Source organism: Phodopus roborovskii, unplaced genomic scaffold, assembly GCF_943737965.1.
Source record: "Phodopus roborovskii unplaced genomic scaffold, PHOROB, whole genome shotgun sequence".
NCBI lineage: Eukaryota > Metazoa > Chordata > Mammalia > Rodentia > Cricetidae > Phodopus > Phodopus roborovskii.
Window position 1 is genome coordinate 20,183,622 of NW_026125281.1, and position 14,860 is coordinate 20,198,481.

At 41.1% G+C, this 14,860-nt stretch overlaps 1 protein-coding gene across 1 annotated transcript in view; it reads left to right on the plus strand.

Moving 5' to 3' along the window:
• The window catches only part of Necab1 (N-terminal EF-hand calcium binding protein 1), a 157,214-nt gene that overhangs the window by 100,601 nt on the left and 41,753 nt on the right, over positions 1–14,860 (plus strand). The window contains exon 6 of the mRNA XM_051197973.1: positions 11,818–11,954. Coding sequence (XP_051053930.1) covers positions 11,818–11,954 — 137 coding nt within the window. The remainder of the gene's footprint in view (positions 1–11,817; positions 11,955–14,860) is intronic.

Sequence of the window (14,860 nt, forward strand, 5' to 3'; positions counted from 1 at the left end):
TTGGATTATTTGGTGTTCTGGTGACTAGCTTCTTGAGTTCTTTGTATATTTTGGAGATCAGCCCTCTGTTAGATGTGGGGTAGGTGAAGATCTTTTCCCATTCCGTGGGCTGCTGTTGTGTCCTTTGCCTTACAGAAGCTTCTCAGTTTCATAAGATCACATTTATTAATTGTTGATCTCAATGTCTGTGCTACTGGCATTATGTTCAGGGAGTGATCTCCTGTGCCAATTCATTCAAGGGTGCCTCCCACTTTCTCTTCTAAGAGGTTCAGTGTGGCATAATTTCAGCTTCTTTGTCAAAAATTAGGTGTTCGTGGTGTATGGGCTAATATCAGGTTCTTCCATTTGATTCCATTGTTTTCATATCTGTTTTGTGCCAATACCAAGCTGTTTTCAGGACTAGAGCTCTATAGTAGAGCCTGAAGTCAGTGATGGTGATGCCTCCAGATGTTCATTTATTGTACAGGGTTGTTATTGGCTATCCTGGGTCTTTTTGTTTTTCCTTATAAAGTTGAGTATTGTCCTTTCAAGATCTATGAAGAATTGTTCTGGGATTTTGCTGGGGATTGCATTGAATCTGTAGATTGCTTTTGGCAAGATTGCCATTTTCACTATGTTTATCCTACCTATCCAAGAGCATGGGAGATCTTTCCATTTTCTGGTATCTTCTTTAATTTCTTTCTTTAATGACTCAAAGTTCTTGTTATACAAGTCTTTCACTTGTTTGGTTAGAGTTATCCCAAAATATACTATGGTGTTTGTGTCTATTGTAAAAGGTGGTATTTCTCTGATGTCTTTCTCAGCCTGTGTATAGTAGGGCTACTGATTTTTTTTTTTTTTTTTAGTTAATGTCATATCTGCCACTTTGCTTTCTTTGTTTTTTCTGTATTGATTTCATCTCTCAATTTGATTATTTCCTGGCATCTACTACTCCTGGGTGAGTTTACTTCTTTTTGTTCGAGAGCTTTCAGGTGTTCTGTTAATTCTCTAGCATGGCTATTCTCCAGTTTCTTCATGTGAACACTTAGTGCTATGAACTCTCCTCTTAGTATTGCTCTTAGCGTGTCCGATAGGTTTGTGTATGTTGTGCCTTCATTTTCATTGAATTCTAGGAAGACTTTGATTTCTTACTTTATTTCTTCCTTAACCCAAGACTGGTGCAGTTAAGCATTGTTTAAATGAGTTTGTAGGGTTTCTTTATGGTTGTCTGATAAGATACAAGGGGTTATTATTCTTTTTTTTTTTTTTTTTTATCTGTTGAGATTTTTCTGTGCTACTGAACATGTGGTCAATTTTAAAGAAGGTTGTATGTGGTGCTGAGAAGAAGAAGGTATATTCTTTTGTGTTTTGATGGAAAGTTCTATAGATATCTGTTAAGCCCAATTGAGTCATAACTTCTGATAGTTCTTTTGTTTCTTTGTTAAGTTTCTCTCTGGTAGTCCTGTCCAGTGGTGAGAGTGGGGTGTTGAAGTCTCCCACTGTGTGGGGGGTTTAACGTGTGGTTTGAGTTTTAGTAATGTTTCTTTTATGAATGTGGTGCATATAGATGTATAGATGTTCAGAATTGAGACTTCATCTTGATGGATTTTTCCTGTGATGAATATGAACTGACCTTCTTCATCTCTTTTTGATTAATTTTCGTTCAAAGTCTAATTTGTTAGATATTAGGATAGCTACACCAGCTTGCTTCTTAGAGCTATTTGATTGGAAAACCTTTTCCCAACCCTTAACTCTGAAGTAATGTCTATCTTTGAAGTTGAGATGTGTTTCTTGTATGCAGCAGAAGGATGGATTCTGTATTTGAATCCATCTTGTTAGCCTGTGCATTTTTATGGGTGAGTTAAAACCATTTGATATTGAGGAATATTAATGACCATTGATTGTTGATTCTTGTTTGTTTTAAATTTGATTTTGGTCGTGGTATTGTGTGTTCCATGTGGAGCAGAGAAGAAGGTATATTCTTTTGTGTTTGAATGGAATATTCTATAGATGTCTGTTGAACCCAATTGAGACATAACTTCTGTTAGTTCTTTAGTTTCTTTGTTAAGTTTCTGTCTGGTGGTCCTGTCTAGCAGTGAGAGTGGACTGTTGAAGTCTCCCACTATAAGTGTGTGAGGTTTTATGTGAGCTTTGAGTTTTAGTAGCGTTTCTTTTACGAATATGGGTGCCTTTGTATTAGGGGCATAGATGTTCAGAATTGAGACTTTGTGCTGATGGATTTCTCCTGTGATGAATACAAAATGACCATCTTCATCTCTTTTGATTGATTTTGGTTTGAAGTTTAACTTGTTAGATATTAGGAAGCCACACCTGCTTGCTTCTTGGGTCCATTTGATTGGAAGATCTTTTCCCAACCCTTTACCCTGAGGTAATGTCTATCTTTGAAGCTTAGATGTATTTCTTGTATTCAGCAGAAGGATGGATTCAGTCTTTGTATCCATTCTGTTAGCCTGTGTCTTTTTATAGGTGAATTAAGACCATTAATATTGAGGGAAAGTAAGGACCATTGATTGTTAATGCTTGTTTATTTTAGATTTGTTGTTGGCAGGATTGTTGGATCTGCCCTCTGTTCCAATGCTCAACCAAAGCGGTGGGACAGTGGGCAGGGTATGGCAAAGGGTGGGGGGAGGGCAGGCTCTTCATGGGGGGGGTGGGGTATCAGAGTACCAGGAGCACTCTGGATGGGAACAGGACATAGTGGGGAGCAAGATTCCGGGCCAAATCAGGGAGTTCCCAGGGAAGGGTGTGGGATTCAGCCCAAACTGGTTCCAGACTCACCTCCAGCAGAGGCCTGGCCAAGGGTGTCAAAGATCCAACAGGCAGGGACTCAGGGTGGTCCTGTGGAGATCTCCATTTCTTTAAGGGATTTTCTCATCTCTCATGTTCTCTTTGAGGGACACTACAATTTTCATGAAGTTGTTTTTAAGGTCATTTTCTTCTGCTTCATCTGTGTTGGAATATTCAGGTCTTGCTGGCATAGAATCCCTAGACTCTGATGGTGGTCATGTAAGTATTTTTGTTGTTGGATATGTTCTTATATATATGTCCTCCCATCTCTTCTTCCAGTGGGTACAGGTGGGGTATCCCCTCTCTTAGTGGGTCTGGGTTCAAGGTCTATTCTCTCCTGTCTCATGGAGCGTTCATGGGCAAGACAGAAATGGCAGCCAATTGCTGGATGGTTTGTCCTGCCTCTCTCTCTCTCTCTCTCTCCCCGGGAGGGTGGAGGGGCAGGACAGGAATGTTGACTGATGCTGGATGCTCTCTTCTGCCTCCAGATCCTTCTCTGAGTATAAAGACTATTGACTCTGCTGCAGAACTCTACATTTTAAACTTCACACTCTTCAAAGACAATTCCATGAATCACAGCTTAAACACAGCACCATGTCTGTACATGAAATATATGTATCTTAGAGAAAGCAAGCTAGAAAGTATGGAGTAGGAAATACAGCTATGCAGCCCTAAAAACATATACACAAGTAATAGTAAGCTACTATACAGACTGACAGACTGTGCTTGGATTATTTAAATGTGTGTGTGTGTGTGTGTGTGTGTGTGTGTGTGTGTGTGTGTGTGTGAGAGAGAGAGAGACAGAGACAGAGACAGAGAACAAGCAACTTATAAATAGGCTATGAATTTTAAAAAAACCACAAGGAAGGATAAATGTGAGGGTCTCAAAGGAGGAAAGGAAAAGAAGAAATGATATAATTATATCTCAAAATATTTTTGAAAGTTAAACTTTTAAAATGAAAATATAGGTATAAATAATTTCAAAACCTTAATTTATATTAGGGAACCCTTGGCAAACCAAATGCCAACTGTGGATTTTCCTTAGCAGAAATTCTAGTATATCCTATTGTTGTTTCAAAAAGTTTAGGTCTTTCTTATTTTGAGCTACAGACATCCTCCTTCCTAACATTAATAGAGATAATAAACATTTGTCAAAATGTAGGAGCTATACAACTTGCATTTCACCTGGCTTTCTTCATTTGATCCTTCAAACAACCTGGGGATAAATACCCTTAACAGTTGTGAGAACTTTGAAAAACAGAACACTTCTGTAAGTTGTCACAGCTGTCAAGTGGCACAAGCATAGAGCAGAACACATGTGGCCATCTTCAAAGAGGCTTGGGGATCTTTAAATTTTATTTTGAGATTATCACATAATGAAATAATTTCTCACTTCCCTTTCCTCCCTCATAAGGCATATGGATGGCTAACAATTTCCACCCAGTGATTCAATATATGTGTCATTTATCGGATCTGAGAAATAGTGACAGCTTTCATTTCTCCATAGCCGTTGTAATAGACAGAGAGATTGATCAATGTTTGAAAATAGAGAAGCAATCTCACAGTGTGGTCCATGGAGGCTTGTATCAGAGGCCGATAGAAGCAGTAGCCTTGCCAAATATGATAGTGGCTGATGTCCTCAGCAAGGAGACTTGTGACTGGGTTCCACTGACTTAATTACATTTCAAATATTGAAATACAAACAAACAAGTCTGATGCTGTAACGTCCTGATTAATTGAGGTGACTCATCATTGGGTTAGTACCCAAGTTCTCCATTCCTCCATCATGCAGATGCGGTGTGCTCACTTGCTGAGAAATGATCTTTCAATTAAGATTCACAGGCACTCCCCTAAGGAACACAATGTTCAAGTTAGTTTCAAATGCTGGGATTTTTGCTTGAATGAATGCATGCCCTGTTGCAGTTACACACACACACACACACACACACACACACACACACACACACACTCTGGAGCTTTGGCTTTCCAAAAGCAAAAATGGAAATTTTAAGGATATGTATAATGGCTAACAATTTCAACCTAATGATTCAATTACCAATGACTTGAGTAAGCATCACATGGATCTGAGAAATAGCATCAGCTCTCACATCTCCATTACCTTTGTAATGGGCAGGAAGACTGAACAATGTCTGAAAAGAAAAGAGTCTAGACACCGGGCACCATTCGTGCATTTGCTAACCTTTGCTTTATAGATGCTTGCAAGTTCTTCCCTCCATTCTCCTAACGCCAGCTTTGCTCAAATAAACATGTGTCAAATACCAACACTCCAGTCTTCTGGGGAGAGGAATGAAGAGATCGCTTTTTGTACTTCTCTATCAATACATTTGTTGAGGATAAAAGGTCCAGGCTTTGACATTTCCCAGCTTGCTATCTATTTAAGTTTCCATCTGCTTCTTTGCCACTGCCTTCCAAAGGAACATCTGCGTGTGTGTGGGAGAAGGGAAGGAGCTTGGATCCGTGCCACCGGGGTCTGCAGTCTCAAAGTATAGGATCCAGAAGAAAGAAAGGAGAGAAGCTAACAAATGGTCCAAAAAAAAAACCCGAAATGAGGACAAACAGTCTGCTGAGAGCAAAGCTGTGTTCCCTTTATAGCAGAGCCACATGGCCAGGCAAGGCAGGCAGTGGCATGTGCAAACAGCTAGGGCAACACACAGGAGGCAGCTGCTGACCGCAGGCATCTAGAGCTCTGGGGCTCAGACATTCCCTCGGGTTCCCAAGGTCTTTATGTAGTGTCCTGTTCTTCACATACTCTAACCAATTCGGGAGCAGCTGGTGTGGGCCAGAAGCTATTCTGAACACACAGGAAACAGATGAAAAAGATATAACCTTAACACCTAAGGACTTGACACAAAATTACAATGTAAAATGCCAAGCTGTATTCCACAAGAAAAGAAAAATGTTCCAGGAACGCCGAGAGGGGAAAGGGACTACGTGAAGTTAAATGCTGGGTCCAGGTCAGTAAAGGCTATGAAGACAGTGCTGTGAGGTCAGCCTGAGAGGATAAACAGGAGGGTTAGAAATCAAGGACTTTGAGCAATGATCTCCGTTCCATCTATCATAATTTCATTTTCTCTCGTGGCTGAATGATATCCCGTTGGGTATGTTCATTGTACTCTCTACACATCCTTCTGTTGATGAGCACCTCAGTCAGTTCTGTTTCCTGACTATCATGATAGCGCAACATCATGTCAGGACTCTGAATCATTTGGGTACATGCCTAGGAGTGGTCACAAGGTAGCCCTATTTTAAGACAAATACTGCATATTCTACCCCATATGCATAACAGGGGTTTAAATGTGTGTGTGCATGTGTGTGTGTATATATGCATATGTGCATGCATGTATGTGTGCTTGTGTATATGTGCACGTGAGTGTGTGTGTGTGCACGTGTGCATGTGCGCATGTGTGCATGGGTGCGTGTGCATGCGTGTGTGCATTCGTGCTTGTGTATGTGCATGCGTGTGTGTTCCCGCTTGTATGTGTATGCTTGTGTGTGTGTGTGTGCACATGCATACATTCATGTATGCATGGGTGTGTGTGCATGGGTACATGCATGTGTGCGTGCATGCTTGTGTTTGTGCATGCATGTGAGTGTGTGTGTTTCGGTGTGTGTGTGTGTGCACGTGTGCATGTGCGCATGTGCGCATGGGTGCATGTGTGTGCAATGTGTGTGTGCATTCATGCTTGTGTGTGCCATGCATGTGTGCATGCATGCTTGTGTTTGTATGTGTGCATGCATGTGAGTGTGTGTGTTTTTGTGTGTATGTGTGTGCATGCATGTGTGTGTGATTGTGTGTGCATGTGCATGCGTGCATGCCCGCCCGCGATGAGACTAGAAAGGACCATAGAGGAAAGGGTGGAATATCAAGGGAATGAGAGGGTAAAGAAGAGAGGACAGAGGAGTCTATGTGACATGAAATCAGAAGGGAGGGTATCAACCCCCCCCCCGCCATGAAATGCATTTCTTTGTAAGCTAACAAAAATACTTTAAATGTTCTTAAAGAAGACAACTTATTTATTCTCCTTGTACCTATGAGCAGCAGATGACAGCAACCCTTTGTAACTGTTCAAACATCTTAATCTCCCAAAGCCTCGTCTCACGTCCCATCCTTGTCAATGTCAGTCTCTCAACATTTTCTCCCAAATGTGGTAGAGCGGTTCATAATGTTATCCCAAGCACTCCAGAGTGCAATGGAAGAGGGAGTATGAAATAACACCTGTTCTGCTATGGTGGAGCAATGGTAGAAAACCCAGACTGATTTTAACTTTCCTTAAATGCATAACTTTATGATCAGCATTTGACAGGACATCCATATCATACCTCTCCTCTAAGGCTCAGGGAACATCATGGAAGACGGGACAGAAAGAATGTAAGAGCAGGAGACAGGGAGAAGGTCAATGAAACCTTATCTTCTGGGCATGACATGGCCATTGCATTCATGATTCATAATAAGTTCAGGGACCTGAGTAAGATCCAGCCTGCAGACATTACCACATGATGGAGGAAGAGCATGTAAGGCCCCATCCCTAGAGGAAGAGACATTGGCAGCTAATGTGTGGTAGAGGAGGAGCAGTCATTTTTCTTCAGAGGGTGTAGCCACTGGTAAGTTGACCATGATCCAGTAATAACCCCACACCTATGCACACAAAACCACTTCAATTAAACTCAATGGAATGTGGGGTTTTTTGATAATTTTTTAATTTAAATTTGAAACAAGCTTGTTTTACATGTCAATCCCAGTTCCCATACTCTCCTGCCCTCTCCTGTCCCCCCCCCCATTAACCCACATCCCATCCTCTTTCTGGTCCCCAGGGCAGGTGAGACCTTTCATGGGGAGACTTCAAAGTCTGTCATATCATTTGAGGCAGGGTCTAGGCCCTCTCCCATGTATCTAGGCTGAGAAAGTATCCCTCCATGTGGAATGGGCTCCCAAAGTCCATTCATATACTAGGGATAAGTACTGGTCCACTACCAGAGGCCCCAAGATTGCCCAGGACTCTTAACTGACACCCACATTCAAGGGGTCTGGGTAGATCCCATGCTGGTTTCCCAGCTGTCAGACTGGGTTCCATGAGCTCTCCCTTGTTCAGGTCAGCTGTTTGTGTGGGTTTCTCCAGACTGGTCATGACCCCTTTGCTCATCACTCCTCCCTGTCTGCAAATGGATTCCAGGAGTTTGACTCAGTGTTTAGCTGTGGGTATCTGCTTCTGCTTCCATCAGCTACAAGATGAAGGCTCTAGGATGGTATATAAGGTAGTCATCAATCTCATTATAGGGGAAGGGCATTTAAGGTAGCCTCTCCACGATTGCTTAGATTGTTAGTTGGAGTTGTTCTTATAGATCTCTGGACATTTCCCTAGTGCCAGATTTTTCTATAAACCTATAATGGCTCCCTCTATTATGATATATCTTTTCTTGCTCTCATCTATTCTTTCCCTGACTCAATCTTCCTGCTCCCCTCATGCCCACCTCTCCCCTTCTCTTCCTCCTAACTCCACCTCCCCTCCCCCATGTTCCCAATTTGCTTGGGAGATCTTGTCCCTTTCCCCTTCTCCAGGTGACCATGTATGTCTCTCTGAGGGTCCTCCTTGTTTCCTAGCTTTTCTGAAGGTGTGGATGGTAGGCTGGTGATCCTGTGCTCTAGGTCTAAAATCCATATATGAGTGAGTACATACCATGTTCCCTTTTTTGTGACTGGGCTACCTCAATAAAGATGATTTCTTCTAGTTCAATCCATTTCCCTGCGAATTTCAAGATTTCATTGTTTTTTTTCCACTGAGTAGTACTCCAGTGTGTAAATGTATCATATCTTCTTTATCCATTCTTCAGTTGAGAGGCATTTAGGTTGCTTCCAGGTTCTGGCTATTACAAATAATGCTGCTATTAACACAGTTGAACAGATGTCCTTGTTGGTTGAATGTGCATCTTTTGGGCATATGCCTAAGAGTGGAATTACAGGATCTTGAGGCAGACTGATTCCCATTTTCTTGAGGAAACACCATACTGATTCCCAAAGTGGCTGTACAAGTTTGTACTCCCACCAACAGTGGAGGAATGTATCCCTTTCTCCACATCCTCTCCAGTATAAGCTGTCATTATGTTTTTGATTTTAGCCATTCTGACAGGATTAAGATTGTATGTCAGAGTTGTTTTGATTTGCATTTCCCTGCTGGCTCAGGATGTTGAGCACTACCTTAAGTGGCTTAAAAGCTATTTTAAATTCCTGTATTGAGAATTCTCTATTTGCTCTGTACCCCACTTTTTAATTTGATTATTTGGTGTTTTGGTGACTAGCTTCCTGACTTCTTTGTATATTTTGGATATCAGCCCTCTGCCAGATGTGGGGTTGGTGAAGATCTTTTCCCCTTCTGTGGGCTGCCGTTTTGCCTTATTGACTGTGTCCTTTGCCTTACAGAAGCTTCTCAATTTTAGGAGGTCTCATTTATTAATTGCCTATCTTAGTGTCTGTGCTACTATGTGCGTTATGTTCAGGAAGTGGTCTCAGTGGAGTGTTTTAAAGGCACAAAAGGAGAAGGCAGATGTATTGATCCAAGTGGGGTGTCAGGCAGATAAGAGAGGGAAGTGTTATGTGGGGGTGGGGGTGAATTGATGAAGCTACAGTATATGTATATGAAATTGTCAAAGAAAAATTATTTTTAAGCTATCTAAGTTCACTGAAACACAATATCAATATAACAAAAAGTTTAAGGTAGACATTTATCTGCAAAATGAGTCACTTAAATATCAAGTGAATATTTACCTTATATATATATATATCATATATACATATGTACATATATGCATGTATGCATATGCGCATATATGCATATATACATATACATAATCATATACATATACATACATATACATACATACATACATACATACATAATTCCCTGTGGCTAAGAAGCTAAAGTCAAAAAAGCTATGAATGGAGTGCTGCCATTGGCTAACTTTAAAAAAATTCTTTGTCTAGTCTGATACAATAGTGACAAATATTTAATGTTTAAATGAGAAAAAGTAAGGCCAGCCCTGTAGTCATTGCTCATCAAATGTATTGTCTCTTCACTGTTCAAGGCTGTCTGCAAACAAGAACAAAATTTGCCATCCTGTTTGGCATTAGTCATAGTTTACCCTGAGATGCAGATGAGCTGGCATAATCTCTGGCTAGGCAATTGTGTCTTGTGTTCATCTTAATAAATCTCAGTTTTGAAATATGTGTTGTTGAAATGAGAACTGCAGGTAAGAATCAAATGCAGCCTTTGTTCCATGAACACTCAAGCTCAATGGAAAGCTTCCCTTGGTTGTAAAAAATTCCTGGGAAATAATTCCATAAAGCTTTGACTGCCAAAATGTTGTAACCTCTAAAATCAAATGAGGTATTTTGTGTATTTTAACTTGATTCAATTTATCCAAAGCTCTTAATTCTACTACAAGCATGGGGCATTGTATTTTATGGTTTTTTTTTTTTTTCAAGTAGAGTTTAAGGACAGTTATTTTTTTTTTTTTAATGATAAGTGGGTGTTCATGGGGGAACAATTACACACACACACACACACACACACACACACACACACAAAAGAACTGTAGTAGGAGTGTTTCCCTGTGCTTCCTACCAGATCCACTGACCCACCAGAAAACCACATTTGAATTCTTAAGTAGGTTTGTGAATGAGAAATTCCCTAGGGTTTCAACTCCGAGGAATGGGCTCCTTTGCTAAATGAAATTTTCGATGATTTTATTTTGTGGGTGAGAAAAGATAACTGATATCAGCCTCTGAAAATAACCCCATCAAATGGGAAACAAACACTCAAAGTGTGCCCATAAGGGACATTTGAGATTCAAACCATAGAGCTGCTGGATGATAAAAAGTCAGATTTAGCTGGTTTCTTGTAACTTGAAAGGGAGATTCTGCTGCCATTTCATTCTTACTAGCCTAGCTGTCTTCATTGGTTCTCCCTAAGGTTTTACAGGGTGGCAGCTCGAAGCATCTAGAGCAGTGGTTCTCAACTCATTGGTCGAGACCCCTTTGGGGTTAAGCAACCCTTTCATAGCAGTCACCTAAGGTCATCGGAAAACCCTGATATTTGTATTACAATTCATAACAGTAGCAAAACTACAGTCATGAAGTGGTGATGAAAATAATCTTATGGTTGGGGTCACCACAGCACAAGGAACTGTACTAAAGGGTGGCAAGATTAGGCAAGTTGAGAGCCATTGCTCCAGAGCTTGCTTACTCATTTAGCAAGTGCCACCATTAGCTCCAAGTCAACCTGTGGCTGGTGAAATAAAATTTTTATGATAGAAGTTGTTTGTTTTAGCATGACCGAGCAGGACATGAACAGAATGGATAAACTCTGTTTGTTTGTTGGTTTGTTTGTTGGTTTGAACATGCAGCCCAGGGTGGACTCGAACTCATGATCATCCTGCTTCTTCCATCTTCAGTAAAACCTACTGGTGTGTGCCACCACAACTGGCTAAACTGTTTATATGTTCCATTTCTAACATTTTCCAGATCCTAAAATGACTACACCTAATTTTTCTGCCTTCTCTGGAATACAGATAAATCATGATAAATGCATCAAGAATGAATTAAGGTGCTTGTTTAAACATGACTATATTTTGTTGGTGAAAGAGAAAATATATGATGCCATGTCATTGTTAAATGAAACAGAGCAAAGGAAGACAGTTACACCCTAACATTGTTTCCAGAATTTTTTTTCTTTTCCCACAAATATTTCTTACTTAATTTTTCTAGGGTTGGTCTTTTGTGCTAAACTTTAAGCAGGTGCAATGAGAAGTGATATAATCGAGTGTGCTTTTTAACTCATCCTCAGACAGGTAGACAGAGACCTACCACAGACTTCTGAGCCAACACCTCTTCCCTCTCTCCACTTTCCCTTCCAAGGATTGGTCTCAAAGTTATGGAGACTTGGGGTTAAATTTGCTCCTGGATGTCTGTCTCTACTGAACTTCTAATTACATTTATTTTCTTTTTGTAACCCATAGGACTACCAAGAAGCCTCCAACTTGGAACAATTTGTCACTCGGTTTTTGTTGAAGGAGACTTTAAATCAATTGCAGTCTCTCCAGAACTCTCTGGAATGTGCCATGGAAACTACTGAGGAGCAAACCCGTCAAGAAAGGCAACTGATGTTTTCTGTATCTCTGATTCTCTATGCTTTTTTATTATTATTCCCTCATACATTGCATCCCAACTGCAGCCTCCTCTGTGTCCACTCCTTCCAGCTCCCTTCCCTCCTCCCCCAATGACACCTCTTCTTTCTCCTCAAAACAAGAGCAGGCCTCCCAGTGAGGTCAATTGAACACAGCATACAAAGACACAATAAGACTAGGGGCAAACCCTCCTATCAAGACTGGATGAGGCAATCCAGTAGAAGAAAACTGGTGCCAAGAGCAGTCAAAAGAATCAGACACACCCCCATTCCCACTGTCAGGAGTCCCACAAAAACCCTGAGCTACACAGCCATGATATAGCGAAGACGCATTCAGACTCCCTAATTGTCCCTTCAGCCTCCATGAGCCCCTATTCGCCCTGCTTAGGTGATTCTTTTTTGTTTTCTTTTACTTATTTTACATATTAGTCCCAGTTCCCTCTCCCTCCCTCCCTCCCATGTCCCCAACCCCCCTCCCATTGCATTCCCCACCCACTCCACAGGGAGGGTGAGGCCTTCCAGGAGGGATCATCAAAATCTGTCAAGTCATTTGGAATAGGGTCTAGGCCCTCTCTCCAGCCTCTAGGCTAAGGGGGACATGCTCCCAAAGTCCTTTCCTGCACCCGGGATACATCCTGGTTCCACTGCCAGAGGTCCCTTAGACTGCCTAGGCCTTCTAACTGAGACCCATGTTCAGGGGGTCTGAGTCAGTCCAATGCTGGTTTCCCAGCTATCAGTCTGGGGGAGTCCATGAGCTCCCACTTGTTCAGGTCAGCTGTCTCTTTGGGTTTCTGTAGCCTGGTCTTGACCCGTTTTCTTATCACTTCTCCCTCTCTGCAACTGGATTCCAGGAGTTCAGATCAGCGTTTACATGTGGGTGTCTGCTTCTGTTTCCATCAGCTACTAGATGAAGGTTCTAGGATGGCATATAAGTTAGTTATCAACCTCATTATCAGGGAAGGGCATTTAAGGTAGCCTCTTCACTGTTGCTCAGATTGTTCATTGGGGTCATCCTTGTAGGTCTCTGAACATTTCTCTAGAGTCAGTTTTCTCTTCAAACCTATAATGGCTCCCTCTATTATGGTATGTCTCTTCTTGCTCTTGACTTCAAGCTCTACTATAGAGCTATAGTCCTGAAAACAGCTTGGTGTTGGCACAAAAATAGACAGGTAGACCAATGAAATTGAATCAAATATCCTGATATTAACCCACACACCTACAAACACCTGATTTTTGACAAAACAGCTAAAAGTATGCAATGGAAGGAGGAAAGTATCTTCAGTAAATGGTGCTGGCACAACTGGATGTGTAGAAGACTGCAGATAGACCTATGTCTGTCGCCATGCACAAAACTTAAGTCCAAATGGATCAAAGACCTCAACATAAATCCAGATACACTGAACCTCTTAGAAGAGAAAGTCGGAGGTACCCTTGAACAAATTGGTACAGGAGACTACTTCCTGAACATAACACTAGAAGCAAAACCACTGAGACCAATAATTAATAAATGGGACTTACTGAAAATGAGAAGCTTCTGTAAGGCAAAGGACACAATCAACAAGACGAAATGGCAGCTCATGGAATGGGAAAAGATCTTCACCAACCCCACATCTGATAGAGGGCTCATCTCCAAAATATACAAAGAACTCAAGAAACTAGTCAACAAAACAACAAATAATCCTATTTAAAAGTGGGGTACAGAACTGAATAGAGAATTCTCAATAGAGGAATCCAAACTGACTGAAAGAAACAAAGTGCTCAACATCCTTAGCCATCAGGGAAATGCAAATCAAAACAACTCTTAGATGCCATCTTACTAATGTCAGAATGGCTAAAATCAGAAACACTAATGACAGCTTATGCTGGAGAGGATGTGGAGAGAGGGGAACACTCCTCCACTGCTGGTGGGAGTACAAACTTGTACAGCCATTTTGGAGATCAGTGTGGTGGTTCCTCAGGAAAATGGGAATCAGTCTACTCTTAGGCACATACCCAAATGATCCACATCTACACAACAAAGACATCTGTTCAACTATGTTCATAGCAGCATTATTTGTAATAGCAAGAGCCTGGAAGCAACCTAGATGCCCCTCAATTAAAGAATGAATAAAGAAGATGTGGCATATCTACACAATGGAGAACTACTCAGCAGGGAAAAAAAAACAATGGAATCTTGAAATTCACAGGCAAATGGATGGAACTTGAAGAAACCATCCTGAATGAGGTTACCCAGTCACAAAAAGAGGAACATGATATGTACTCACTCATATATGGAGTTTAGACATAGAGCAAAGGATCACCAGCCTATATTTCACACCACCATTGAATACAAGTAGGATACAAGTAGGAATCTCTTAGATTCCTACAAGGTCCCTCACAGAAGGGGAAAGGAACAAGATCTCCTGAGCATATTGGGAGTGTGCGGGGAGGCAGTGAGTGGAGAGGAAGTTAGGAGAAAGAGAAGGGGAGCAGAGGAGAACATGTGGGACCAGGAAGATTGAGTCAGGGGACAAATAGACAAGTGTTTAGTTGATTCTTTGAACCATGTTCTCAGGGTGCCCTCAAGTCCTTTGACTCCACCTAGTGGAGGGGTTATCGTGCTTATTCTAGAGAAAAGCAATTACATAAATTAATGGCTTTTTAGGCAATGCCAAGGACCTCTCTAATGTATTTTCTTTGGGAAAAATATGTCACCTTTTATTATGTTGTCTGTTGTGCATTGAATGTATGTGCATTGAGAATTTAGTGGGTAGAGAAGAGTTTAAAAGACAATATAGATGATACTAATATATATTTAACAAGATATTAATCCTTAAGGAGCTAAAACCTATTATATACATAAATGTGGTTACTAAAACTAAGCCATAAGGCACAAC